This window comes from Schistocerca gregaria, chromosome 1, assembly GCF_023897955.1.
Source record: "Schistocerca gregaria isolate iqSchGreg1 chromosome 1, iqSchGreg1.2, whole genome shotgun sequence".
Taxonomy (NCBI): Eukaryota; Metazoa; Arthropoda; class Insecta; order Orthoptera; family Acrididae; genus Schistocerca; species Schistocerca gregaria.
The window spans coordinates 925,837,504-925,864,765 of record NC_064920.1 but is presented as its reverse complement, the minus strand read 5'-3'; the positions used below and the strand labels follow the sequence as shown (position 1 = coordinate 925,864,765).

The 27,262-nt window shown below is 43.1% G+C and overlaps 1 protein-coding gene across 3 annotated transcripts in view; it reads left to right on the top strand.

The window, feature by feature from the left end:
• The window catches only part of LOC126275217 (discoidin domain-containing receptor 2-like), an 842,049-nt gene that overhangs the window by 671,379 nt on the left and 143,408 nt on the right, over window positions 1-27,262 (top strand). For all 3 annotated transcript variants that reach the window (XM_049977178.1, XM_049977180.1, XM_049977179.1), the window contains exon 7: window positions 8,299-8,438. In XM_049977178.1, the coding sequence (XP_049833135.1) occupies window positions 8,299-8,438 (140 nt within the window). The remainder of the gene's footprint in view (window positions 1-8,298; window positions 8,439-27,262) is intronic.

Here is a 27,262-nt window from a genome sequence, read left to right as displayed (position 1 = left end):
CAGGTTAAACAAGTAAATAAATAGCCATTTGAACATCGAGTGAATAACACACGACTTCCGTAACACAATACTCCAGGAAATACTTATCACTGACGGTAAAGGGCAATAAAAGCTGGGAATCTAGGAATAAGTATCGTGCGATAAACATAATTGTCATTAACCCTTGTATACCTATAAATCAGTGAGAGAAAAGTCCACTTGAACTCTTAACTACGATCTGTATTTGTTTGAGAAGTTCTCCTCGAGGTTGCAAACAAATTCTATATCTCGATCCATCCTACCCCTATAGGATTATACAGGTTCCGGAGGGTTCAAGACGACGTCAGTCTTGTAAAACAAGATACATAAGTAGTTTCTAACACTCTTTACAATCATAAAACTTGAAGGAAAGTTACAAAATTTGCTACAATTTTCGAACAAACTACCAGTTGTGTACTGAATTTATTTGGTATTCGCAGTCCATTGTATCAATCGTATCTGAGGTAGTATCTTAAAAGTTTGATGTTTGTGGGAAGTAATCACTGTCGGCTTCTAGTTAACAAGGTCGGTTGATGCCCTTGCATTAATAACTGTTAAGAACGGAAGTACAGTACTTCATTCCATGTTGAAATATGGCTAGGGTAGTAATCACGATATCAGAAGAAGAGAGGGAGAAAATCTTTGCTGAAACTTTCTGGCAGATTAAAACTGTGTGCCGGGCCGAGACTCGAACTCAGGACCTTTGCCTTTCGTGGGCAAGTGCTCTACCAACCGAGCCACCCAAGCACGACTCACGCTCCGACCTCACAGCTTTACGTCTGCCAGTACCTCGTCTCCTACCTTCCAAACTTACAAAAGTTCTCCTGAGAAGTTCTCCTGCGAACACAGGAGAACTTCTGTAAGTTTGGAAGATAGGAGACGAGGTACTGGCAGACGTAAAGCTGTGAGGTCGGAGCGTGAGTCGTGCTTGGGTGGCTCGGTTGGTAGAGCACTTGCCCACGAAAGGCAAAGGTCCTGAGTTCGAGTCTCGGCCCGGCACACAGTTTTAATCTGCTAGGAAGTTTCATATGAGCGCACACTCCGCTGCAGAGTGAAAAATCTCATTCTGGAAAATCTTTGCTGTTTTCACAATGTAATTCAGTGACACCCTGCGGCGTTGTTTAGCACACAATCAGGTGATAATCTACGCTACTATATAAAGACATGTAGTTTAACGATATCACCAAAAACTTCGAAATATTCTTTATCGATTTACCTCATATTTTTACACGAGACTCCACTAAACGTTAGAACGAACATAGGCTACAAATATTTATTATATATGGCACATAAATATGTGTGTAATGCGTAAGGGAGAAAACCTGTTGATAAAAATCTCGAAAAGTTCTTGACCAGTTTGTTTCACATTGTTAGACATTGCTCTAATAAAAACACAGACATTGGTTGCATATTTTTTAAATATATGTAATATGTAAAAATATATTTAATACATAAAGGAGAAACGTTACTAGCAAAACTCACTTCAGATTTTTACACGATACTCTACTAACATTCAAACTGACATAAATTTTCTGTTAAATCCGATTACAAGCGCGAAAATGCTATACTGTGAAGATGTGCATTTTTATTTTCTTCTTCACAGTCAGTTTTGATTCAGATATCAGGACATTTAAACCATTAGACAAATTCCTTCTTCTACATCTATATCTACATGGATACTCTGCAAATCACATTTAAGTGCCTCGCAGAGGTTTCATTGAATCACCTTCACAATTCTCTATTATTTCAAGCTCGTATGGCGCGCGGAAAGAATGAATACCTAAATCTTTCGGTACGAGCTCTGATTTCCCTTATTTTATCGTGGTGATCGTTCCTCCCTACGTAGGTCGGTGTCAACAAAATATTTTCGCATTCGGAGGAGAAAGTTGGTTATTGGAATTTCGTGAGAAGATTCCGTCGCAACGAGAAACGCCTTTCTTTTAATGATTTTCAGTCCAAATCCTGTATCATTTCTGTGACATTCTCTCCCATATTTCGCGATAATACAAAACGTGCTGCCTTTCTTTGAACTTTTTCGATGTACGCCAGTAGTGTCAGTGTCGTCCTAACTGCCGTCTGCTTCACGTCTGCTGTGCAGCAAGCTACCTTCATTTAGGTATTAACTGTATTTTTCTTACTTATCACTTCTTCTTCCGTGTGTTTTTGCTTTTAGGAAGCTTTAATTGTCGAGTGCTATTAAGTGTTCCATAGATTTCGTGTTTTTTTTAATACAGTCAGAGAGAGTCCCTTTAGTCAACCATAGTGCCAGTAGTGCCAGAGACAGGTAGTGCTATTTTTATTGTTTTCTACACGAAGTGGCTAGCAATCACAGTTTAGTCAATAACACTGTTCGACATGGGTTCTATTTCCGATATTAAAGTATGTGCTTCTACACAATTTTACCGTGGGAAATTCAAATATGTAAACAAAATATCGTTGTCAGGGATACTTTTTATGCAATATGTATATATATGTATATTCACAATTCATGGCAAACACAGAGACGTTATAGAGAAATACGGGTATGTTGCGGCATCCAGTAGTGATAGAACGTGATAATTTCTTGTGCAACCGCAGGTGGGAAGAATCAGACATCATTAGGTTATCCCCCGCCACACCTATGTCATTAAGACCACCTGAAACATCTCATTAACTCGAACGGCGACAGCCGGTCGCTGCCTCTGGCAGTAAAGCTTCACACCTCCTAGGAGCAGGTGCATCGAGCTTACAACAGTGGTGTTAGCCGCTATTTGTGTCAGTCATAACGAATGGATGATTTGGCTGAGAAGTAACTGTCTGTCATATTTCCGAGCACGGTAGAAGTTTTTAGTTCCTGTGTGTAAACTGATTGAGCCTGGTGCTGAAGGTAAAACGACTGCTTGTTTTTACTCATCAGCATTCCTCTCGTTCCCCACTATTAATATAATACAGGTGTATTACCAAAGTGATATTTTTAAATTTGCAGAAATGCCACGTCGTCGTGGATGTAGATATAAGCCGGACAACTTCTGCTACATCTGTGGGAAGTTCACTTTTGCCAGAAATAGGAAGAAAATTTCTTCAGTCATAAAGAAAGCATACAAACATTACTTTGGAGCAGAGGTAAGAGACCAAGATAAAGAATGGGCACCACATTTCTGTCGTGCTACATGTTACTGCAAACTAATTCAGTGGTGGAAAGGTAAAGAGAATGTGGCGTTCTTTGCTGTTCCCATGGTGTGGAGGGAGCCTAAGGACCATGTTACTGATTGTTATTTCTGTCTAACAAAAATTCATGGTTTTACAAACAAAAACTCGAAGAGGCACATTGTTTACCCAGATCTGCCTTCGGCGAGAATGCCAGTGCAGCATTCCGACAACCTTTCAGTACCTTCAAGAGCTCGAGGTCAAATTCCGAGTGACAGTGAAATGAGTAGTACTGAAGAAATCACAGATGATGATTCTTTATATTACTGCACAAGTGAGTCATCGCCACATTTGTTAACACAGGCAGATTTCAATGATTTAGTACGTGATCTAGGACTAAGTAAACAAAAGGCGCAGCTGCTTGGTTCAAGATTTGAATAGTATAATCTACTGCACCAAAGTACTAAAATCAGGGTTTATTAGTTATTGGGAGCTCCAACGTTAAGCGGGTGATGGAGCCCCTTAGGGAAATAGCGGAAAGGTCGGGGAAGAAGGCCAGTGTTCACTCTGTCTGCTTGCCGGGGGTCTCATCCGTGCCGGGGGTCTCATCCGAGATATGGAGGAGGCCCTACCGGCGCCGATAGAGAGCACTGGGTGCACCCGCCTGCAAATTGTTGCTCATGTCGGCACCAATGACTCCTGCAGTTTGGGTTCAAAGGTCATCCTCAGTTCGTACAGGCGGCTGGCGGAATTGGTGAAGGCGGAAAGCCTCGCTCGCGGGGTGGAATCAGAGCTAACTATTTGTAGTATCGTTCGCAGAACCGATCGCGGTCCTCTGGTTTGGAGCCGAGTGGAAGGCTTAAACCAGAGGCTCAGACGATTCTGCGGAGATCTGGGCTGCAAATTTCTCGACCTCCGCTATCGGGTGGAGAAATGTAGGGTCCCCCTGAATAGGTCAGGCGTGCACTACACGCCGGAAGCGGCTACAAGGGTAGCGGAGTACGTGTGGAGTGCACATGGGGGATTTTTAGGTTACAGAATTCCCTCCCTAGGCCCGACAAGACGCCTCCTGAGACGCGGCAAGGTAGGAATAAGCAAAATGCAACAGGGAATATCAATATTAATGTGCTAATAGTAAACTGCAGGAGCGTCTATAGAAAGGTCCCAGAACTGCTCTCATTAATAAACGGTCACAACGCCCATATAGTACTGGGGACAGAAAGTTGTCTGAAACCAGATGTAAACAGTAATGAAATCCTAAACTAAGATTGGAATGTATACCGCAGAGACAGGTTGCACAGTGAAGGGGGAGGCGTGTTTATAGCGATAAGAAGTGCAATAGTATCGAAGGAAATTGACGAAGATCCGAAATGTGAAATGATTTGGGTGAAGGTCACGGTTAAAGCAAGCTCAGACATGGTAATTGGATGTCTCTATAGGCCCCCGGGCTCAGCAGTTGTTGTGGCTGAGCACCTGAAGGATAATTTGGAAAATATTTCGAGTAGATTTTCCCACCATGTTAAAGTTCCGAGTGGAGATTTTAATTTGCCGGATATAGACTGGGAGACTCAAACATTCATAACGGGTGGCAGGAACAAAGAAACCAGTGAAATTTTTTTAAGTGCTTTATCTGAAAACTACCTTGAGCAGTTAAACAGAGAACCGACTCGTGGCGATAACATATTAGACCTTCTGGTGACAAACAGACCCGAACTATTTGAATCAGTTAATGCAGAACAGGGAATCAGCGATTATAAAGCGGTTACTGCATCGATGATTTCAACCGTAAATAGAAATATTAAAAAAGGTAGGAAGATTTTTCTGTTTAGCAAAAGTGACAAAAGGCAGATTTCAGAGTACCTGATGGCTCAACACAAAAGTTTTGTCTCAAGTACAGATAGTGTTGAGGATCAGTGGACAAGCTTCAAAACCATCGTACAATATGCGTTAGATGAGTATGTGCCAAGCAAGATCGTAAGAGATGGAAAAGAGCCACCGTGGTACAACAACCGAGTTAGAAAACTGCTGCGGAAGCAAAGGGAACTTCACAGCAAACATAAACATAGCCAAAGCCTTGCAGACAAACAAAAATTACGCGAAGCGAAATGTAGTGGAAGGAGGGCTATGCGAGAGGCGTTCAATGAATTCGAAAGTAAAGTTCCATATAATGATTTTGCAGAAAATCCTAAGACATTTTGGTCTTATGTCAAAGCGGTAGGTGGATCAAAACAAAATGTCCAGACACTCTGTGACCAAAATGGTACTGAAACAGAGGATAACAGACTAAAGGCCGAAATACTAAATGTCTTTTTCCAAAGTTCTTTCACAGAGGAAGACTGCACTGTAGTTCCTTCTCTAGATTGTCGCACAGATGACAAAATGGTAGATATAGAAATAGACGACAGAGGGATAGAGAAAAAATTAAAATCGCTCAAAAGAGGAAAGGCCGCTGGACCTGATGGGATTCCAGTTCGATTTTACACAGAGTACGCGAAGGAACTTGCCCCCCTTCTTGCAGCGATGTACCGTAGGTCTTTAGAAGAGCGTACCGTTCCAAAGGATTGGAAAAGGGCACAGGTCATCCCCGTTTTCTAGAAGGGGCGTCGAACAGATGTGCAAAACTATAGACATATATCTCTAACGTCGATCAGTTGTAGAATTTTGGAACACGTATAATGTTCGAGTATAATGAGTTTTCTGGAGACCAGAAATCTACTCTGTAGGAGTCAGCATGGGTTTCGAAAAAGACGGTCGTGTGAAACCCAGCTCGCGCTATTCGTCCATGAGACTCAGAGAGCCATAGACACGGGTTCACAGGTAGATGCCGTGCTTCTTGACTTCCGCAAGGCGTTCGATACAGTTCCCCACAGTCGTTTAATGAACAATGTAAGAGCATATGTACTATCAGACCAATTGTGTGATTAGACTGAGGAGTTCCTAGATAACAGAACGCAGCGTGTCATTCTCAATGGAGAAGTCTTCCAAAGTAAGAGTGATTTCAGGTGTGCCGCAAGGGAGTGTCATAGGACCGTTGCTAATCACAATATATATAAATGACCTTGTGGATGACATCGGAAGTTCACTGAGGCTTTTTGCAGATGATGCTGTGGTGTATCGAGAGGTTGTAATAATGGAAAATTGTAGTGAAATGCAGGAAGATCTGCAGCGAATTGACGTATGGTGCAGGGAATGGCAATTGAATCTCAATGTAGCGAAGTGTAATGTGCTGCGAATACATAGGAAGATAGATCCCTTATCATTTAGCTACAAAATAGCAGGTCAGCAACTGGAAGCAGTTAATTCCATAAATTATCTGGGAGCACGCATTAAGAGTGATTTTAAATGGAATGATCATATGAAGTTGATCGTCGGTAAAGCACATGTCAGACTGAGATTCATTGGAAGAATCCAAAGGAAATGCAATCCGAAAACAAAGGAAGTAGGTTACAATACGCTTGTTCGCACACTGCTTGAATACTGCTCAGCAGTGTGGGATTCATACCAGATAGGGTTGATAGAAGAGATAGAGAAGATCCAACGGAGATCAGCGCGCTTCGTTACAGGATCATTTAGTAATCGCGAAAGCGTTACGGAGATGATAGATAAACAGCAGTGGAAAACTCTACAGGAGAGACGCTCAGCAGCTCGGTACGGGCTTTTGTTAAAGTTTCGAGAACATACTTTCACCGAAGGGTCAAGCAGTATATTGCTCCCTCCTACGTATATCTCGCGAAGACACCATGAGGATAAAATCAGAGAGATTAGTGCCCACACAGAGGTATACCGACAATCCTTCTTTCCACGAACAATACGAGACTGGAATAGAAGGGAGAACCGATAGAGGTACTCAGGGTACTCTCCGCCACACACCGTCAGGTGGCTTGCAGAGTATGGATGTAGATGTAGATGTACTCCGTCAGTCCTATCTGATAAGGATCCCACACCGCGCAGCAGTATTCTAAAAGAGGACGGACAAGTGTAGTGTATGCAGTCGATACTTATATATCTTCTCTTTGTAGATAATTTCAAACAAAAACTGAATAAACAAGAGTGAGCTGTTTTGCTTTCTTCCTCGAAATCAGAATTAAGAGGAAAGAAGAAAATTATACTTACAGCTTATGGTTAGAACCTACTATGAAATCCGAATCATCCCAAACTTTGCAGTCCTATCCTTCCACAGGTTAAAAGTAAGGGAAATACTTTCATTGGAACTTCTATCCTCATACAGGTCTCCCCTTTACCCCTTATGTTAATGATCCCAGCCAGTTTATCCATTCATTATAAGTGACTTCATTTCCCAATAAAGATTTCGTTTGCAATAACAGTAAACAAGACTTAAGGTCGGAGAAAGAGGATACGAGGAGATGGCAGAGAGAAGGAAGAAGGGGATGGACAGAGAGGGGAGTGAGGATATGTAGAGAGATTGGCGGGAGGGGGGGACAAGGCAGACAGAGAAGAGAGGAGTCGGAGATGGACAATGAGAGGGGGGGAGAGGAGGAGATGGGCAAAGACAGGGGGCGGAAGAAATCGACAGAAAGAGGGGGAGAAAGGAGGAGTCAGAGAGGGACAACGAGTGGGGAGCGGAGAGGTGGAGATGGGCAATGACAGTGGGAGGGAGAGATGGACAGTAAGAGGGGCAAGGGAAAGGAGTTCAGAACATATTTACAACTCCCATGCATATTCAGCAATTGTGAAGCATTGCCGGGTTCGCTAGTAGTTATAGGCCACGCTCTGTTGTCGCCTCTCTTTCGTTCTACGCTGCGACTAAACTCCGTCGATGAAATTTTCTTCCGCCACATGGATTCGAAGCCGTTTTCACCGGATCGACAGCAAACATGAGTGATCTCGTCTATGTGGTCTGGCCAGGAAAGAATGGTGGTTATTCAGCGGTGCTGTTGAAAGATTTCACACTACACGTTCTTGACATATTAAAACTTTGCGCCGTACCGGAACAATGGCTTTCGTGGACGATGCTCCATTCGAATGAACCTTCCAGGCAAGACCTGCTGCCCACTTACAATGCTGCAGTTCTGTCAATAATCGTCTTTTCAGTTCCACACATGACAAAAATTTCTAGAAAGCAGTAATTTTGTCAAATTCGTAATTTCTCGGCCTGTGCTAGAGTTCAGACGAGCTTTGTTTACGGCTCTGCAGACCACGGCTGGGTGGGCTGGCGCAACGACACGCCCGGCATGGAGGGCAGTCCCGTGGAGATGCTGTTCGAGTTCGACCACGTGCGCAACTTCTCGGCGGTGCACCTACACGCCAACAACCAGTTCAACAAGGACGTGCAGGTGAGTGTCTCAGAGGGCATACTCTCGCCTCCTATTCAGGGTACAAACTCTTCATTCCTAATTATACCTCAAAGGTAAAAGTTCTACTTTTCTACATCAGCATCTCAAACCGTTCGATGCATTAAAAAACTTCTCAATTCAGTTTGTGAAACCAGTCAAATCCAAAACTAGTCTAGCACCACTTGCATTAATTCTGGTTCCTTAGAACAAAAGACCTACGTTTTCCATATGATGGTCATCGGGAGACAGTAAGGCATGTCGTATACTGTATGAATAGAAACTTAAGTAGTCCAAATTCAAAAATGAGAAATCATGCACCGTCAGTTACTGGATCAAAGATTTTAACAACGTAACAGTTTCTTTCTTTTAAAAAAATGTTTATAGATTTCAGAAATGCAGGTTGTGACGTGCCTAGCTGTCTTGCATCAAAAGCTAGGTAATTTGCTTTTGCTTATGTCATTCCGACGGTGGCAAACAGCTCTTTACCGACCGCTATAGGAAGAGTTTTGATGTTGATGAGTGTTGTATTAGCGAAGAAATGTTTGTGTCAAGTAACGACATACTTTGCATTTCTTAATTAAAATTGAACTTACATGGAGATCAATTCGAGCAACGAAGTTCGTTGTTATTTCTAATGTTTCCGGAGTAGCCGGCCAGGGTGGCCGAGCGGTTCTAGGCGCTTCAGTCTGGAACCGCGCGACCACTACGGTCGCAGGTTCGAATCCTGCCTCGGGCATGGATGTGTGTGATGTCCTTAGGTTAGTTAGGTTTAAGTAGTTCTAAGTTCTAGGGGACTGATAACCTCAGATGTTAAGTCCCATAGTGCTCAGAGCCATTTTAACAATTTGTTTCCGGAGTATTTGATGCAGAACCTAGTACGTCACTTAGGAATATCTTGGGTTACATTACCGAGTCAGACAGTGTCAAGCGAGTGTGCATCAGGATGAGTCGACGGTTCGACATCATCCGTTGCGGAATGGACTTGTGGCGATTGCGTAGTAGGCTACCACCGTCCAGAAACCGAAAGCGCCTCGACTGCAAGTATTCGCGACTACGATGCCGGCGCGCTAAGTTACAAATTGTAGGGGCACCCTGCGTTATTGAACGGCATACTTCACAAACGGCAGGTGTGAGGCGATGTTTTATACAAAACGCGATCTCGACACGTAGTTATTAAAGGCTACGGAAAAAGCTCCGCCACATGAGGAAGGCTTTGAGAGTTCAAGGCACTGCCTCTGCTTCCTGCAACTCCGCATGACGCATTTCAACTGAACGACATCCGGTCACATGTGGCGAGGAACATGCAAGGCAAGCGTTGATATGGCTCCTCTGAAAAGTACATGGCCGATTTCTTTCCCCCAGTCCAAGCTTGGACACCGTCGATGGTTACCAACAACCTCGATGGAACGTTAAAACTTAATCTCCTTTCTTCTTTCTTCGACCGAGAGAGGTGGCGCAGTGGCTAGCACACTGGACTCGCATTCGGGAGGACGACGGATCAATCCCGCGTCCGGCCATCCAGATTTAGATTTTCCGTGATTTCCCTAAATCACTCCAGTCAAATGCCGGAATGATTCCTTTGAAAGGGCACGGCCGACTTCCTTCCCCGTCCTTTCCTAATCCGATGAGACCGATGATCTCTTTGTCTGGTCTCCTTCCTCAAACAACACAACCCTTCTTTCTTCATCGTGTTTTAATGCACTAGAATATTTTCTGTTTCGATAGGCGTCATCGTTTAAGTGCAAAGTTTTCTTTTGTAGGTGCCTGAAACGATTCTCTTAGCACGTATTCTACTCAGACAAAGCATTAACTTACGTGGCCACCGCAAACTTTCTTAATGCAATTGTTCCTTGATGCAGTATTGAATTAAAGCACACACTGCACTGGCAGAGCTGAAGGAAATCGCGATCAAAAATGATACTACCACTACCTAATTTCTATCTCTGAGTAAATGACGAATAACAAGTTTGAAATAGCAAAGGTCGAATTGCCAAAATTTATTGAATTAGCCTTTTCTGCTGAAATAATTTTAGAGCTTGACTAGTGACGCTATACTAGTTTATGGATCCCCGTCATATTCTCCACATATTAGAAAGGAAATTTAACTAACACTGCTGCTAAGGAAAACTGATATATGTAGAGGAGTTTAAACAGTGTTTATGGTATTTATTACGTTTATTTGTGGGTTTTTTCATGTCAGTTAAGACAGAAGCCCCTCACGTCCAGACTTAGTTCTACACTTCATACATTAACATTTCAGTATTGGTTTAAGTAATGATCTTGAGTGTGGCTATTATTAGCACGAGCTTGGTGCAAATTTGCTTTCTATGATTACTGATGTGTTCATTATTGGTAACTGCTGCTACACTCAGCTCAGAGTACCCTGTGTCAGTTGATTTACTGTGGGCTATTCAAAGAGAAATATTAATGAAAGTAACTTCAACAACCAATATTCAATTTTCTTAAACATATATTTCCAAATTAATGTGGTTAATTGGGCTGACGACCGCTCAATTTTTCATTCACATATGATTTTTACCACTTTCATTAACTCCCAAGGTTAAAGTCCGTTTAGTTTTATTGTTAATTTGACCATATTCTAAATTATAGTCAGATACCTTTGTCCATTAGATACGAGCGTAGTCAAAATTCGAAATCCTCTCAGAGGATGCTTGTTTCACGGCAGGCTACTGTTGTAAGCGTACACTTTCAGCAAACATCGGTAGCGGCTCATGAGCCGCTTTGGTGAAATATTGTCACGGAGAGACTCGTCTGAACATTCTGCGAGCGAGTACATAATTACTAGTTGGTTGGTTGGTTTGGAGGGCAAAGGGACCAAACTACAGGGTCACCAGTTGCCACTTACTAGTATGCAACAGTGGCGTCCACATCGATCCTGAGCGTCTCTTTGTATTGGTTCAAATGGCTCTAAGCACTATGGGACTTAACATCTGAGGTCATCAATTCCCTAGGACCTAGAACTACTTAAACCTAACTAACCTAAGGACATCACAAACATCCATGCCCGAGGCAGGATCCGAACCTGCGACCGTAGCGGTCGCGCGGTTCCAGACTGTAGCGCTCGAACCGCTCGGCCACACTGGCCGGCTCCCTTTGTATTCAACGGATAACCAAGAGAAGATGGCTTCCAGCATAAGCCGTTCGCAAGCAACGTCCATATTTGCAAGCAACATGCTCGTGAGCTTTGATGAGCCCCTCGCCTCGCAACTGTGTACGCATCTTAAAAAAACTTGCTTATTGAAAGCGACGAGTATTGTGAATAGGCAGTGATGAAAACAACAGCACACTACTTGTAGAGAGCAACACGAAACACGTTAAAGATTGACGATAATCCGCACATATTATAATAATGTGTGTTGCGTTGTGTGTTCCACATCTCCTCCTAAACCACTGGACCGATTTCAGCCAAACTTGGTATCCCACGATGCGTGAATTCTCATACTTTATTCCTCCAGCATTTGAGAATGAGAGCAGTTAGCGACTTGAAACAAACTACACATATTTTCGAACCTCCACGAAATTTTTTCTCCCTGGCAACTCCTAAAATATGATGAAACGAAAAATGTTTATGCTTGCTACTTTCCCACTGTTTGTGATTCAAAAGTACAGCATGAGGCATGACGTTACAATTTATTACCTCTTTACCACTAACTGCATTCGCAACACATTTTACAGACATTATGTTATGTCCCTCCGTAACGGAAGTGGCATGGCGTGATGTAAAAGGTGGATTTGGCTGTTCTCGTACCAGCCTTAATTGTACAACACAAAAAAATGTCGCTAGTAGGCAGCTAGACAGCGCGCATACACGAAACAGGCAATGTAAATGCTAAATTTTATCATTGTACGACTCACAGTTCTGGAGATTTGCCGCGTGGAGTGGCCGCACGGTTTAGGCACCATGTCACGGATTGGCGCGACCCCTCCCGCCGGAGTTTCGAGTCCTCCCTCGGTCATGTGTGTGTGTGTGTGTGTGTGTGTGTGTGTGTGTGTTGTTCTTAGCATAAGTTTGTTTAACAGTACGTGAGTCTAGGAACCGATGACCTCAGCAGTTCGGTCCATTAGGAATTCACACACATTTGAACTTATGTCGTCATGAACAGTGAGATGCGTGAAAAACTACAACATCGTGCATGACGTTTAAATTTATTACTTCTCTGCCACTAACTCTATTGACAACACATTTTTCAGACAGTATCCACATACGCGCCTAATGTACCTACGAAAATACATCATCGTACGACACACAGTTCAGGAGATAACGGCGCCATAGCCGGCCGCGGTGGTCTCGCGGTTCTAGGCGCGCAGTCCGGAACCGTGGGACTGCTACGGTCGCAGGTTCGAATCCTGCCTCGGGCATGGATGTGTGTGATGTCCTTAGGTTAGTTAGGTTTAAGTAGTTCTAAGTTCTAGGGGACCAATGACCACAGCAGTTGAGTCCCATAGTGCTCAGAGCCATTTTTGAACGGCGCCATAAACATTACACACTAGGCCAGACGCTGCGTGGTACGGGCATGGACGCACAGCTATAAATAAACACCTGGGCAGCGCTGGATTTCTCCGCTAGTCTGAAATACTTCACAACAGAATGAATCGGAAAACAGAAGAAAAAGATCGTAGTTGGTCCAGTGTTATATGTGGCGTAAAGCTTAGCACGGGCGTGGGCTACGGAAACATGGGACAATGCCTTTCCGCTCTGTGCCATCACCGGCGGCGGCTATCACAGAGCACGCTGCCAGTTAGCAACGCTCGCAGCGATTTTTGCAGAGGTAAGCAGGGGTTACGGACGGAACTGGCCTCATTAGCGCAGCGCTTTGCTGGCAGCTAGGCGCGTCGCAGTGGAATTCAAGAGAGCAGACTTGTCCACTAGCTCTTGTACATGCGTCTGGTACGATGGTAAAAAAAAGAGGGAAAAAAATGAAGACTGATCGAGCGAGAAGTGGCACGCCGACGCGCGCATTTCGTGTAGAGGCGAGCGAGCCTGCGCGGATTGAGACGGATGGCCCCTACTTTGCCAGTCGGGTCCCGGCTGACTGCACTCAGCGGCGGCGTTGCCTTGCGGCGCCGAATGGAGTGACGTGCGGGCGAGCGCTTCATTTCACGGAGGAACGAGCGGCGCTTTGCTCGCCGTTCTCGTTGAGCCTTAATTGTACGTCACAAAAAATGACAGTAGTAGGCAGTTAGATAGGGCGCATACACGAAACACTCCTGCTACCCGTCCTTTGGCAATAACTGACAGCTTTAGCAGCGCGCCCTCGTGCTTGTTTACCTTGGACGCCGATCTTGTTTCGACAAGTGGCTACCTGCTAGTCACGACGAGACGGGTGTAGTGCGTGTTTCACGACTTTTTGTGGTGTCTACACTCCATTGCAAGCTGCCAAGTTTCAAGTTTTCTTATGGCCTATTGAATAATTAATGAAATTTCGGGCCTGCAGCCCGTTGTATCTGCTTACTTCCCCTCATTCAGAGTGTTACACTTAAGATACAAGCGCTTGTCCTGTGTTGTGCGAGAACGAATATTGGGCGAGCAGGCTCCTATTGCCGCATGCCTTTCGGCCCGTTCCTCAGGCTTTGGCAGGCGGCGTATCAGTTTCATGGATATGTTGTGTCTGTTGGTACAGTGGCCATAAAGAAACTGTATTACGAGAAATCAGTACTTAGGCCGCCTAGATGCATTGAAATAAATCAATGGTGATGCTCTGCTTCTCTAGACAGGTTTCCCTACACACCTAGACCATCCGGACAGACTTCCCGCCAATCCAAATTGTCAGCCTATCACCGAAAAGTTGCGCCCCAATCCATTAGTCCCATTGCTCGTAGCATTCGGTAAGTCCCGCAGGAGCTCAGAAGATAAGATGCAGCCACACTGAAAGCACCTAGAATCATCCTCGCTCATATATATGTCGACATGCTGGATATGTCCGGCAGAACAGACACCACTGGTGGCACAGCGGCCTTAAAGAAAGTACACTGGTGTCCAAAATTAAAGCAACAAACCACTATTTCCCAGTCCTATGTTTAATTCACGGTATAATCACACGAAGTTCAACAGATGTCCGTATGATTGTGTTCTACAAGTAAGAGGCATTCCGGTCAACGCACAACCACGCAGGTGATGACGTCGTGGCATCTATCAAACGGGATAGCGTTTGCCGGGTAGTTCCGCTTCCAAACGCTGTGTACAGTCACAGATAGTGCACAATGGCACAGAGAAGATACCTATGAGACTCTTTGCAATGGAGGGCCTTGGTAGGCTAGAAGCAGGATAGATGTAAACTGGTGTGGCCCGATGGTTTAATACCAATCGTTCTGTTGTTTGTCGGATGTGGCGACAGTTTATAGAGAACGAAAATGTATCTCAAAGACCAAGGCAGGAAGGACTACGTGTGATATCAGAATGTTGCTGTTGTTGTTGTCTTCAGTCCTTAGACTGGTTTGATGCAGCTCTCCATGCTGTTCTATCCTTTGCAAGCTTCATCATCTCCCAGTACTTACTGCAACCTACATCCTTCTGAATCTGCTTAGTGTATTCATCTCTTGGTCTCCCTCTACGATTTTTTCCCCTCCACGCTGCCCTCCAGTGCTAAATCTGTTATCCCTGTTATCCGTTGATGCCTCAGAACATGTCCTACCAACCGGTCCCTTCTTCTTGTCAGGTTGTGCCACAAACTCCTCCCCAATTCTATTCAATACCTCCTCATTAGTTATGTGATCTACCCATCTAATCTTCAGCATTCTTCTGTAGCACCACATTTCGAAAGCTTCAATTCTCTTCTTGTCCAAACAATTTATCGTCCATGTTTCACTTCCATACATGGCCACACTCCATCCAAATACTTTGAGAAAAGACTTCCTGACACTTAAATCAATACTCGATGTTAACAAATTTCTCATCTTCAGAAACGCTTTTCTTGCCATTGCCAGTCTACATTTTATATCCTCTCTAATCCGACCATCATCACGTCAGAATGAGGGGACCATTATTTGGCTGTAAGGGCACGACGGTACCGCCTTAATACTGCACGGCAGTTGGCATCTGACCTCTCACCATCCAATGGGCGTATTGTATCGAGGCAAACGGTGTACAGAAGGTTTCAGTAGAGCGGCCTTTATTCTAGGAGACCTGCTGTGTGTATACCTCGCAACCTTGCAATATTTCCCTTTGTTGTTTTAATTATGGACACCAGTGTATGTTACAAGAAATCAGGACTTCAGCCGCCTAAGAGCATTGAAATACATCAATGGTGAAGATTGAAAACTTTTGCCTGACTGTGACCCGAAACAGGAAGCTCCACTTCTCTAGAACGGTTGCCTAAACCACCTCGGCCATCCAGACACGTTTGAAGGCCAACCGAAATTTTCAACCTGTCATATGCAAGTAACGCCACCACCCATTAACCACATGGGCGACGGAATAGACACCGTATACCTATATAACTGGTGATCAAAAAGTCAGTATAAATTTGAAAACTTAATAAACCATGGAATAATGTAGATAGAGTGGTAAAAATGGACACACATGCTTGGAATGACATGGGGTTTTATTAGAACAAAAAAAAACACCCCATATTACTAGACGCGTGAAAGATCTCTTGGGCGCATCGTTTGGCGATGATAGTGTGCTCAGCCGCGACTTTCGTCATGCTTGGCCTCCCAGGTCCCCCGACTTCAGTCCGTGCGATTATTGGCTTTGGGTCTACCTGACGTCGCAAGTGTATCGTGATCGACCGAACATCTGTAGGGATGCTGAAAGACAACATCCGACGCCAATGCCTCAGCATAACTCCGGGAATGATTTACAGTGCTGTTCACAACATTATTCCTCGACTACAGCTATTGTTGAGGGATGATGGTGGACATATTGAGCATTTCCTGTAAAGATCATCTTTTCTTTGTCTTACTTTGTTATGCTAATTCTATTCTGATCAGATAAAGCGCCATCTGTGGGACATTTTTTGAACTTTTTTATTTTTTTGGTTCTAATAAAACTCAATGTCATTCCAAGCATGTGTGTCAATTTGTACCTCTCTATCTACATTATTCCGTGATTTATTCAGTTTTCAAATTTATACTGACTTTTTGACCATCCAGTACATATGAGCGAAGACGGCTCAGGTACTCTGAACGTGGATGCTTCGTATCTTCCGAACCCCTGCGGTACTTATCGGATGCTATGAGCAATGGGGCTAATGGATGGGGTCGCTGCTTGCACGTGACAGGTTCGAGTTTCTGTCTGCTACAGATTTTCAACATTCTCCAGTGATTTATTTCAATGCGTGTAGGCAGCTGATGTCCTGATTTCTCGTAATCTAATATAGGTTTTAACTGAGCCAGGAAAGAAGTCAGGGAAAATCAGTGCGCCATTTATCACTTCAGAGTAGTGTGTCAGTAGCAAATGTGCTCAGAGCTGTGCACAGACTAAACTGAAAACTTGCAAACTAGTGGTCGGGTATCGCCTTAGCAATTTAAGCTGGATACCTATCATCAAAAACAACGCGAAATACTGCCATAAATGCATTGACGGTGTGCACTCTTGCACTGTTTTGCATGGAATAAACACAGGTCTTTTCGTTGTTTCTCAGTTTTTTGAAAAATAAAAACTGCTCTATTTCGATTAGTGGAAAAAGATCAGTCCAGTAATTCTCGCTGTACTAATTGTACACCCTACCCCGGTTTTCATAACATGCAGAGGCTTTTGATGTAATAGATGAGGATTTTCAGAACTCCATGCTGATTGTTCAGCGAGTTCATGTACCCTGATTAAAGGAGCCGTATTTCATTAGAGAACAAAGAGCATTTCATGATAAACCTCGCCGTCACACACAGATAGCAAGAGACAACTGCAATACTGTCATCGACCAACAGTGACGCGTTTATGGTTTAAATGGCTCTAAGCACTATGAGACTTAACAGCTGAGGTCATAAGTCCCCTAGACTTAGAACTACTTAAGCCTAACTAACCTAAGGACATCACACACATCCATGTCCTAGCCAGCGACCGTAGCAGCATCGCGGTTCCGGACTGAAGCGCCTAGAACCGCTCGGCCACATCGGGTCTATCATCAAGTGACTGCCAGTTCAGTCTCTTCAACAACTCCGGGACAGTCTCCCACGGGTGGAAAAAATCCTGTAAGCATTCGTGTTGCCTTTCTCTGTGTACACTCAATATCCCCCGTCAGTTCTACTTGGAACGGATTCCACATACTTGAGCTATCCATATAGGACTTGGCGACGGAAAAAAGCGAAGCTTCTAAGATAATGCAATCAAAAGATAGTCATTTACGTCTCATGTTTTGATGTACGGAGACTGTGTCATGAAACGTGCAGGACACTTCCCGTTGACCTAGAACTATGAAATTTGCCAAGAACCAAGATTTCGCAACACAACCAAAGCAAAAAATCCAAAAATTGTCAATTTAATTACTTATATCACACGAAATTTTTTTCGTTTGTTATGAGACTGTCACTCTTTGCGTCTGTCAAGACCCCTTTTTTTCAGGAACGAATCATATCAAGTTGAAATTTAGGTCGCATACTGATGTCTATAGCCCTTTTTGGTGGTGTAAAAATCTTAAGCTTCTAAGTCAATGCAATAAAAAGATACGGGCACTTATGTCAAGTATTTTGATACTCGCAGTAACTCATTAAAACCTATACGGTACTTATCTTTGACGTAGAATCATGAAACTTGACAAGAGGAAAGGCTTCACATTACCTACAGTTAATCCTTTTCAGTTATCACTTGTTATTTCCAACATTTTTCAGCACCAACTGCTACCATGTAATCTTACCACTGATTGCACTACATTATTTAATTCTGTTCACACATTGTTAAAATAAACTTGTTTGGTAATTTTCTTGTTAAAGAGTCACACCTATCTTGTGTCCTCAGTACTCTGTCTAAACTGTTAATTATCTCAATATATCTATAGCTCTCCCACATCCTTCGCCGTAGTCACTCTTTTGTCCAACACTGACGATTTCCTACGCCTCTCTGTTCTGTTGTGACGCTGCTGACGCAGCTCTGACGTCCCCACTCCAGTGGTTTTGCGTCCTGGCGTCGAATGCTAAGCCTTCCACTGACTTGCACCATGTAGCTTCATATGATTTGCCGACGAGTGCAATATTCTTCCTAACAATTTCCCTTTTTACGGGCTCCTTTTCTTGTCAATCTGTATTTTGGTAGGTATCTCCACTCCCCAGTCTCGTAAAGATCATCACTAAATCATAAAACTTTTCAGAGAGTAATTTTATCGACCAACGAATGAACCAGTGATCGCCGTTTGAGACAAAATTGCTATCGTCAGACTGTTCTTGAGTTCAGTTATTTTACTTGGCTGTCAGAGCTTTTATTACTAAGTAGATCATACTTTGAGGAGTTTCGGGATCCTGGTGCGAGAGGTTACAATCAAGCCAAAATAGCAGTTAAGTCAGTTGCTAATCTTGAGCAGTACATTTCAGACGTTCCAGACTGTGAGACTATCTTCATACCCCCATGTCGGCAGGTAGTGGACGCACCGTGAAAAGGAACGTGCACCCATTATGAAGGAAGCTGCGAAAGTACGGCCGGTGGGAGATCTCAGCAATTATGACCACAGTTTCTACTCCGTTTTATCCTGGCAAGACACCGTCACCACAATTTGCCACAAACTCAAAAGAGACTGTTACTCTGTTGAACCATGTCCTCGTCACTGAATATCTGTAACTAAGTTTATTAACATCTGCGAAAATTTAATATCAGTGATGCATGTAATTTTTCACCGACAGAGTAGAAGTTAAGTATAGTCTTTTGTATTAAGGGGCACTCCTCTGTAAAGTGAAAGATTCATTCCCTAAACCCATAATTATCAGTGATGTCATACATGGGACGATAAAACCTCAGATACAGCTTAATATTCCATAAAATAACAAGGCGTACTGTATGTATCGAGACAACTCTTACACCAGCGGAGTAGTACAGACGATGGAATGATAAAGTCTGTGGTTTGAGATGCTTCGCTTGACCCTTATCCAGTAAGAGATTTTTTATGAATTAGCCATTGATTGTGACTCCACTACAGGAGCAATGTCTAGTTATGAAATATTCTTAGGTCTGTATTACAGGTGAAACCCACATCTGAGGGTTGTTTCATATGTAATAAAAAGCAACTAGCCATTTCTAGAAGAAAACAACTGACTTAATTTCTCAACATAGTCTACATATCCATACATATAGTTTTTCCCTGTGAGTTTCTAGCCAACCAAGATAAAAGTCCAACTTAATTATACAACTGTTTTATTGATTACTGGTTTCGAGTCTCACAGACATTTTCGCGTGTGCCATTGCGTCTAAACCGGCAACCAGGAAAACAACCGTGTTATCAACAAGGGCTGCTATGTTGTAATAAAATCCAATACGACCAGGTTTCTCAGTAGCGTCATGTACTATTTTCCAATTGTTTTCATTCCATCGGGAAGATATCCTTTGACGCCAACTACCATTTTCTGATATCTTACAGCCAACCCTAGTGTTCAGGTTGACAAATAAGAACAAATTACTGGGATAATGTTCTGGTTAAGGGGCATATTTAGCATGACTATCTTGGTAGTTTTTCTTTCAGCTTATGTTTCAAAAGACCCGTCATTGGACCGTAACGGACAACACTTATACTTTTACCCTTTACTTAGTTCTTGAAGACAATATATGTGCTTTTAATCTACAAGCATTATATGTAAAGAATCTGGACCTAATGAGATAGTGCTCGATTCTGATCTGGACCTAGCGAGATACGCGCTCGATTCTGTTAAGTTTTGCGAATGGATTTGCTCGTCACCTGAACAAGAAAGGATACCAAACGATTGGGAAAAAGCGCTTAGGATTCTCGCTTTCAAAAAAGGTCGACGAGCAGTTGCATGTAAATAAAGAACTTTAACGTTAACGTTAACCTGTAATAGAGTTAAGAACACGTTTTATGCCCACATATTAGGACTTGGGGAACGGAAATCTTCGCTATAGGTATCAACATGGAAACCGCAAACAGATATGTAGTGAAAATCAACTTGTTCTGGTCTTTCACGAGTTCCAGAGCGCCGTAGAAAACTGTCCCAGATGGAAGCCGAGTTCCTTGACTTCCGCAAGACATTCGATACAGTTTCGCAATGTCGCTTAGCATACGAAATACGAACTTCCGGAATGGAAATACGAACTTCCGGAATGTCGGACCAACTAAAAGTCATCGGATGCAAACGTAACCTTGGAAGTACTCAAGAGTGTATTATAAGGCCGATGCTATTCAAGATATTATAAATGATCTAGTGGTTACTGTCGGAAGCTCCGTGAAACTATTCGCGTATCATTGTAGGGTTTAGAGGAACACATCGAGGAATATACATCCAGAGCGAGACCGAGTGAAAGCAATCGCAGGAAACGCACATGGCAGGCGGACGTACACAGGAAGAAAGGAAAGGAAATGTAATGCTTCCAAAAAAAAAAGTGCCTTAGACACCACTCCATTCTTGAGTATCACTCTTCAGTCTGTAAATCTTGCCGGGTGGGATTATTAGAGGAAATAGAGAAGATCCGAAAAAGAGAAGTACGTTTTGCCATAGAGTGCTTCAGTAACCGCAAGAATGTTTCTGAGATACCCACCAAAGGTAAGTATCAGAAACTACGAGGGAGGCATTGTGCATCATGGTGCGGTTTGTTGTTGAAGTTACTACAGCATATGTGACAAGAAGAGCCAGGCTACGTATTAATTCCACCCACGTTTCTGTCACAAAAGGACCATTGCGCGAAAATCAGATAAATTGGGGCTAATATGGAAGCTTCGCCACGACATTTCAATCTATACATCGAAGAAGCAATGACGGAAGCAAAAGAGAGGTTCAAAAGCGAGGTTAAAATTCAAGGTGGAAGGATATCATTGATAAGATTCACTGATGACATTGCTATCCTCAGTGAATGTAAAGAGGAATTACAGGATCCGTTGAATAGAATGAAAAGTCTAATGGATACATAATATGGACTGAGAGTAAGTCGTAGAAAGACGAAAGTAATGAGAAATATCAGAAATGAGAACAGTGAAAAACTTAACATGAGAATTGGAGATTGCTAAGCAGACGAAGTTAAGAAATTCTGCTACGTGGGCAGCAAAACAACCCATGATGGACTGAGCAAGGAGGACATAATAGACTAGCAGTGGAAAAAAGGGGTTCCTTGCCAAGATAAGTCTACCATTATCAAACATAGGCCTTAATTTGAGGAAGAAATTTCTAAGGATATATTTCTGTAGCACAACATTGTATGGTAGTAAAGAATGGATTGTGAAAGAATCGAAACAGAAGACAATACAAGCATCTGAGATATGGTACTACAAAAGAATGTTGAAAATTAGGTGGACTGTTAAGGTACACGCCAGAGGTTAGAGTCCTCCCTCTGGCATGGGTGTGAGTGTTGTCTTTAGCGTTAAGTTAGTTTAAGTCAAGGGACCGATGACCACAGCAGTTTGGTCCCTTAGGAATTCACACACATTTGAACATTTTTTATTAGGTACTAAATGAGGCTCTCCGCAAAATAGGTGAGGAACAAAATATATGTGAAAAACTGACAAGAAGGAGGGCACGAGGATATGACACTTGTTAAGACATCAGGGAGTTATTTCTGTAGTACTAGAGGAGGCTGAAAGGGTAAACTTGTAGGCGAAGACACAGACAGGAATACACCCAGCAAACAGTTGAGAATGAAAAGGGTGGCACAAGAGAGAAATTTGTGACTGACAGCATAAAATCAGTCAGAAGACAGATGTCTCAAGAAAGAGAGAAAGAAAGAAAGAATGGATGGATGCTAACCGACGGTGATCCCTATCATGCACCAGAGAATGAAACAGGAAAGGAGAGGCGTTTAATGCTGGAAGTACAGTCCGCCATACATCGTAAGGTGACTTCCGGAGGTCAGATGTAGAAGTACAATCCCGAAAGCAGTACCTCCACGATACCTCCTGAAGAAAAATTGTACTCGCATTTGTGTTCTTTGGCGTATTTTCATCAGTCTTCGTCGACCGTTGTTGACTGTTGATTCAACGCGCGTGTGTAGCTAAGCACCCAGATTTCATCCCTTGTCACATATATAGGCAAAACTTTTACGGATTACAATTTCACGTTGCCTAATACTGCACTGCAACGTTTTTCCCGATGCATTATTTGTCGATCACAGCGTGCGCAGCCTGTTCATCGACCGTTTGTCGTGGAGGCTATCGTGCACTCGTTCATATTACGTTCCTAAAGCCCCAGCTATATCGCACACTTTCATTTTATGATATTTCACATGATACTCTAAGTAGTTTGTCCTAGTCACCATCTGTCGAAGCTGCTGACTTTATACACTGCTGCGCAGCCACATAAGAAAAAAAAAGCCCTTAAAATAATCCGCATTTTGGAGCAATAAACAGAATGAAATCCTATCATTGTATTAGTACATGTTGCAATGCATGTGTTAAACCCCGCCTTGCTCTTTTCAATGTACATGCAGAACAGCGAAGCTCATATTGCAACGTGTTATTGCGTCAGCTCTTGGGAATGCTGCGGCACGACTCGACAAATCCAATAACACGTCTGGATAACGTTCACATGTCTGTCAGGTTAATGGTGGCAGTGGTTTGCATTTCGGATGATATGTCTTATGTGTTGATTTGTCGGAGTGAAGCGTGGAATGCATTAACCCAGATGCGATAATGAGCATTTTATAGTCAAAATAGAGCAGACAGATCGTGTGTCTCTTTTAATCCGGTAGTTGCATTGGTTTCCGGTCATTGCACTTTGATGACTTGACAAACAGTGGGTGACGCACATAGCAAAGTGGGATCAGTAATAGAAGTAAACAGCAATCACACGCAATAAAAGCTATCGACTGGTAAAACCTGTCGGTTCTGTGAAGTGAACGATGATTGGGGAAACCTCTACAGATTAGTAATCTATATTGTTTCGGTAGGTAAAAGGTATTATGGTAAGACATTCTCTAAAGAGGAATTACATTTTTGTATTATTTTCTGTTTGTCTCCTAACAGTATCCTTTCCCTGCCGAATTATATTCTTAAGTAAGTATTTCGTTTTCATTTATCGTTGCAGCTGGTCTCTAAGTTACTTGTGTCACATTAAAGATTAAACAATGTATAAAAAAATACAAATCATGGTCAGCAAAGGTTGTTCCCAGGATTTACTTCGATGGAATGGTAATCCATGTTAGAGTAGCTCAAAATTGCTGTTACTTCTCTGTAGATATGAACATAAATTTTCTTTCTGTAAATATGTTCAGGGAGCTTAACTTAGTTGCCATTTTAGCAATGTAGAATATTTCTCTATATCTTACACTATAACCCTCTGAAGATGAAAAGACTGAATCTATGGAAAATCTCTGCTCATAATCAACAAACTTTTTTCTATATTCTTACAACAGCGATAGGAAATTGAAAATTGTTCAGGCGTTGGAGACGGAGTCAGTTGTCCAAAAAACTGAAGCTAAAGAGGGAGAAACCATGGTTACTGCAAAGGACGGATTGATTGTACGTTCGAGCTTAATTCGGCATGTTTCCTATGCACTACAAATGAATAAATAGTAAAGAAAAAGCTCTGAACCAATGTAGACACCTCATTGCGATGAAAACAACGTTATATTTTAAGAGCAGACAGTCTTTTATCATACTCCGATGTCTGGTTCGGAGTCTGTTTTAATGTCTTGTAGATAGATTAAGATTTCTAACCCGTGCATGCTCGACAGAGCATTTACACTTTGTTTTGCAAGTTGTTTCCTCTATTAATTTACACGCGTAGGTATATGAATTGAGACTGTATGAAACGTTTACAGTGCAAATCGACAAATTGCTTGGGCACTACAATACAGCTACGACGAAATGGCGGTACGGGAAATTCCTTTTTATGAAATAATCACTAAAGTTTGCCTTATTCTGAAAGCGAATATCAGAATCATCAAAAACAGCTGACCATGAGTCGAATAAGTTTCATGAAAGTACTTACAGACGTTCATAGTGAGCAACCTCCTCACACATAGTAATGTCTGTGCCCCGCTTTCTTCCCTGAGCACAAGTACATATTTGTTTGACACGGGTTCTGTACTTCTTGGTAAGAAGATAGTTCTGGATAGTGTGGCTGCCCAAAGGTTATTGTGGTTGCCCAGCACTGAAATGGCGACTGATTCGCTGATGAACTGTTGCTCATCCACCTGCCGTTAGATCTCGCGATAGTAGAGGCCGACCCTCCCGGTCATCACGTTTTTCGCCCACGGCAGCTGAATTCAAGCGGCAGCGGCTCTTACTGAATCGGGTTACTCACGATACACCCTTGACCCGATTGCGTTTGAAATGCCCAGTGCCTGTGTGGTTTGCAAATGATGAGTGCAATGCGTCGTGCAGCCACGGGCTGCGGCGAATTCCCACTCGAGTGCTACGCCGACGGCTCTTGCAAGGCACGACAACGTCCATATCGCATGATAACAGTCAAGTACTTCCATTCGCCGAGGCGGCAGAAGGGCGCTCTCCAAGACAGCAGCTATATCGAAAAGAAAAAGGCTTTCAGCGTTGCTGCAACGTAAAGGGAAATCAATGAAGTGGAAGCAGCAAGCGAACAGATTTCGTCCAGTTAAAAGGCATAAATAACACGGTCAAGATACACACTAATTAAAGGTGGTCTTTAAACTTTATAGTCAATTGGAAACATGCTCTCCATGTCGTGGTCACCACCACCAGAAATGGAATGTACTCGCTATTTATTGCGTCAGCGAATTTTATTCACGTATTTGAAAGAAGGAAGAAGGAGGTAAGAAATATCATTCTAGAAATAATTCTCCATTGTGGCCCTGAATGAGTTATTCAGTGATCTTTTCTGCTGCCAAACGGCGTATGAACTGTAAGCTGAAGATCAGGCGTTGTGCCCTGTCAGAGACACAGGTTCAGTTTGGCACAGGTTCTTTTCAGTATAGCCTCCGCTACGGGGTGCAAGTACCAAATTCTCTACACTCTGTTGTTGTTGTTGTTGTTATTGTCGTGCATAACTACTGCATCCTACATCCGTTTGAACCTACTTACTCTAGTCAACTCTTGGTCTCCCTCTACGGTTTTAACCTCTGCCCCCATTAACCCCCCACCCTACAGTTCCTTCTATTACAAAATTGACGGTATGTGCTGTCAACCGATCCCTTCTGTTAGTCACTTTGAACCTTAAGTTTCTTTTCTCCCCGATTCGTTTCATTTCATCATACACAACAGCTCAATGTGTAGCAATCATATAAAACCGATTGCTCGTTGAAAGACCGCACCTGGAAAGTTGCGCAAGCCTTACCAGTGCCCAAGAAAAGAAATAGGATTAATGCGCTAAACTTCTTCCCCATACGGCTAACGTCGATTTGCAGTAGGATTTTGGAACATACACTACGTGATCAAAAGTAACCGAACACCTGGCTGAAAATGACTTCAAGGTTCGTGGCGCCCTCCATCGGTAATACTGGAATTCTATGGTGTTGGCACACCCTTAGCCTTGATGACAGCTTCCACTCTCGTAGGCATACATTCAGTCAGGTGCTGGAAGGTTTTTTGGGCAATAGCAGCCGATTCTTCACGGAGTGCTGCACTAAAGAGAGAAATCTATGTCGGTCGGTGAAGCTTTGCACGAAGTCGGCGTTCCAAAACATCCCAAGGTGTTCTATAGGATTCAGGTCAAGACTCTCTGCAGGCCAGTCCATTACAGGGATGTTATTGTCGTGTAACCGCTCAGTCACAGGCCGTGCATTATGAACAGGTGCTCGATCGTGTAGAAAGATGCAATCGCCATCCTCGAAATACTTTGTGCTGTGATAGTGCCACTCAAAACAACAAGGGTTGCAGGCCCCCTCCATGTAAAACATGACCACACCATAACACTACTGTCTCCGAATTTTACTGTTGGCACAACACACGCTGGCAGATGAGGTTCACGGGCATTCGCCCTACCCACACCCTGCCATCGGCTCGCCACACTGTGCACCGTGATTCGTCACTCCACACAACGAATTTCCACTGCTCAGTTGTCCAATGTTTACGCTCTTTACATCAAGCGAGGCGTCGTTTGGCATTTACTGGCGTTATGTGTGGCTTATGAGCAACCGCTCGACCATGAAATCCAAGTTTTCTCATCTCCCGCAGTGGATCCTGATACAGTTTGGAATTCCTATGTGATGGTCTGGATAGATGTCTGCCTATTACACATTACGACCCTCTTCAACTATCGGCGGTCACTGTCAGTCAACAGACGAGGTCGGCCTGTACGCTTTTGAGCTGTACGTGTCCACGTTTTCACTTCACTATCACATCGCAAAAGTGGATCTAGGGATGTTGAGGAGTATGGAAATCTCGCGTACAGACATAAGACACAAGTGACACCCAATCAGCTGACCACGTTCGGAGTCCGTGAGTACCGCGGAGCGCCCCATTCTGCTCTCTGACGATGTCTAATGACTACTGAGGTCACTGTATTGAGTACCTGGCAGTGGGTGGCAGCACAATGCCGCTGATATGAAAAACATATGTTTCTGGTGGTGTCCTGATAATTTTGATCACATAATGTATATTATGTTCGAAAAATATGAGTTATCTCGAAGATAACGATTTATTGACAAACAGCCAACACGTATTCAGAAAATATAGTTCTCGTGAAACACAACTAGCTGTTTATTCTCTGAGAATGTCACATTGATTCCATATTTTTAGTTTTTCGGAAGGCTTTTGACACGGTACCTCACAAGCGACTTCTGATCAAATTTCAAATCTATGGACTACCAC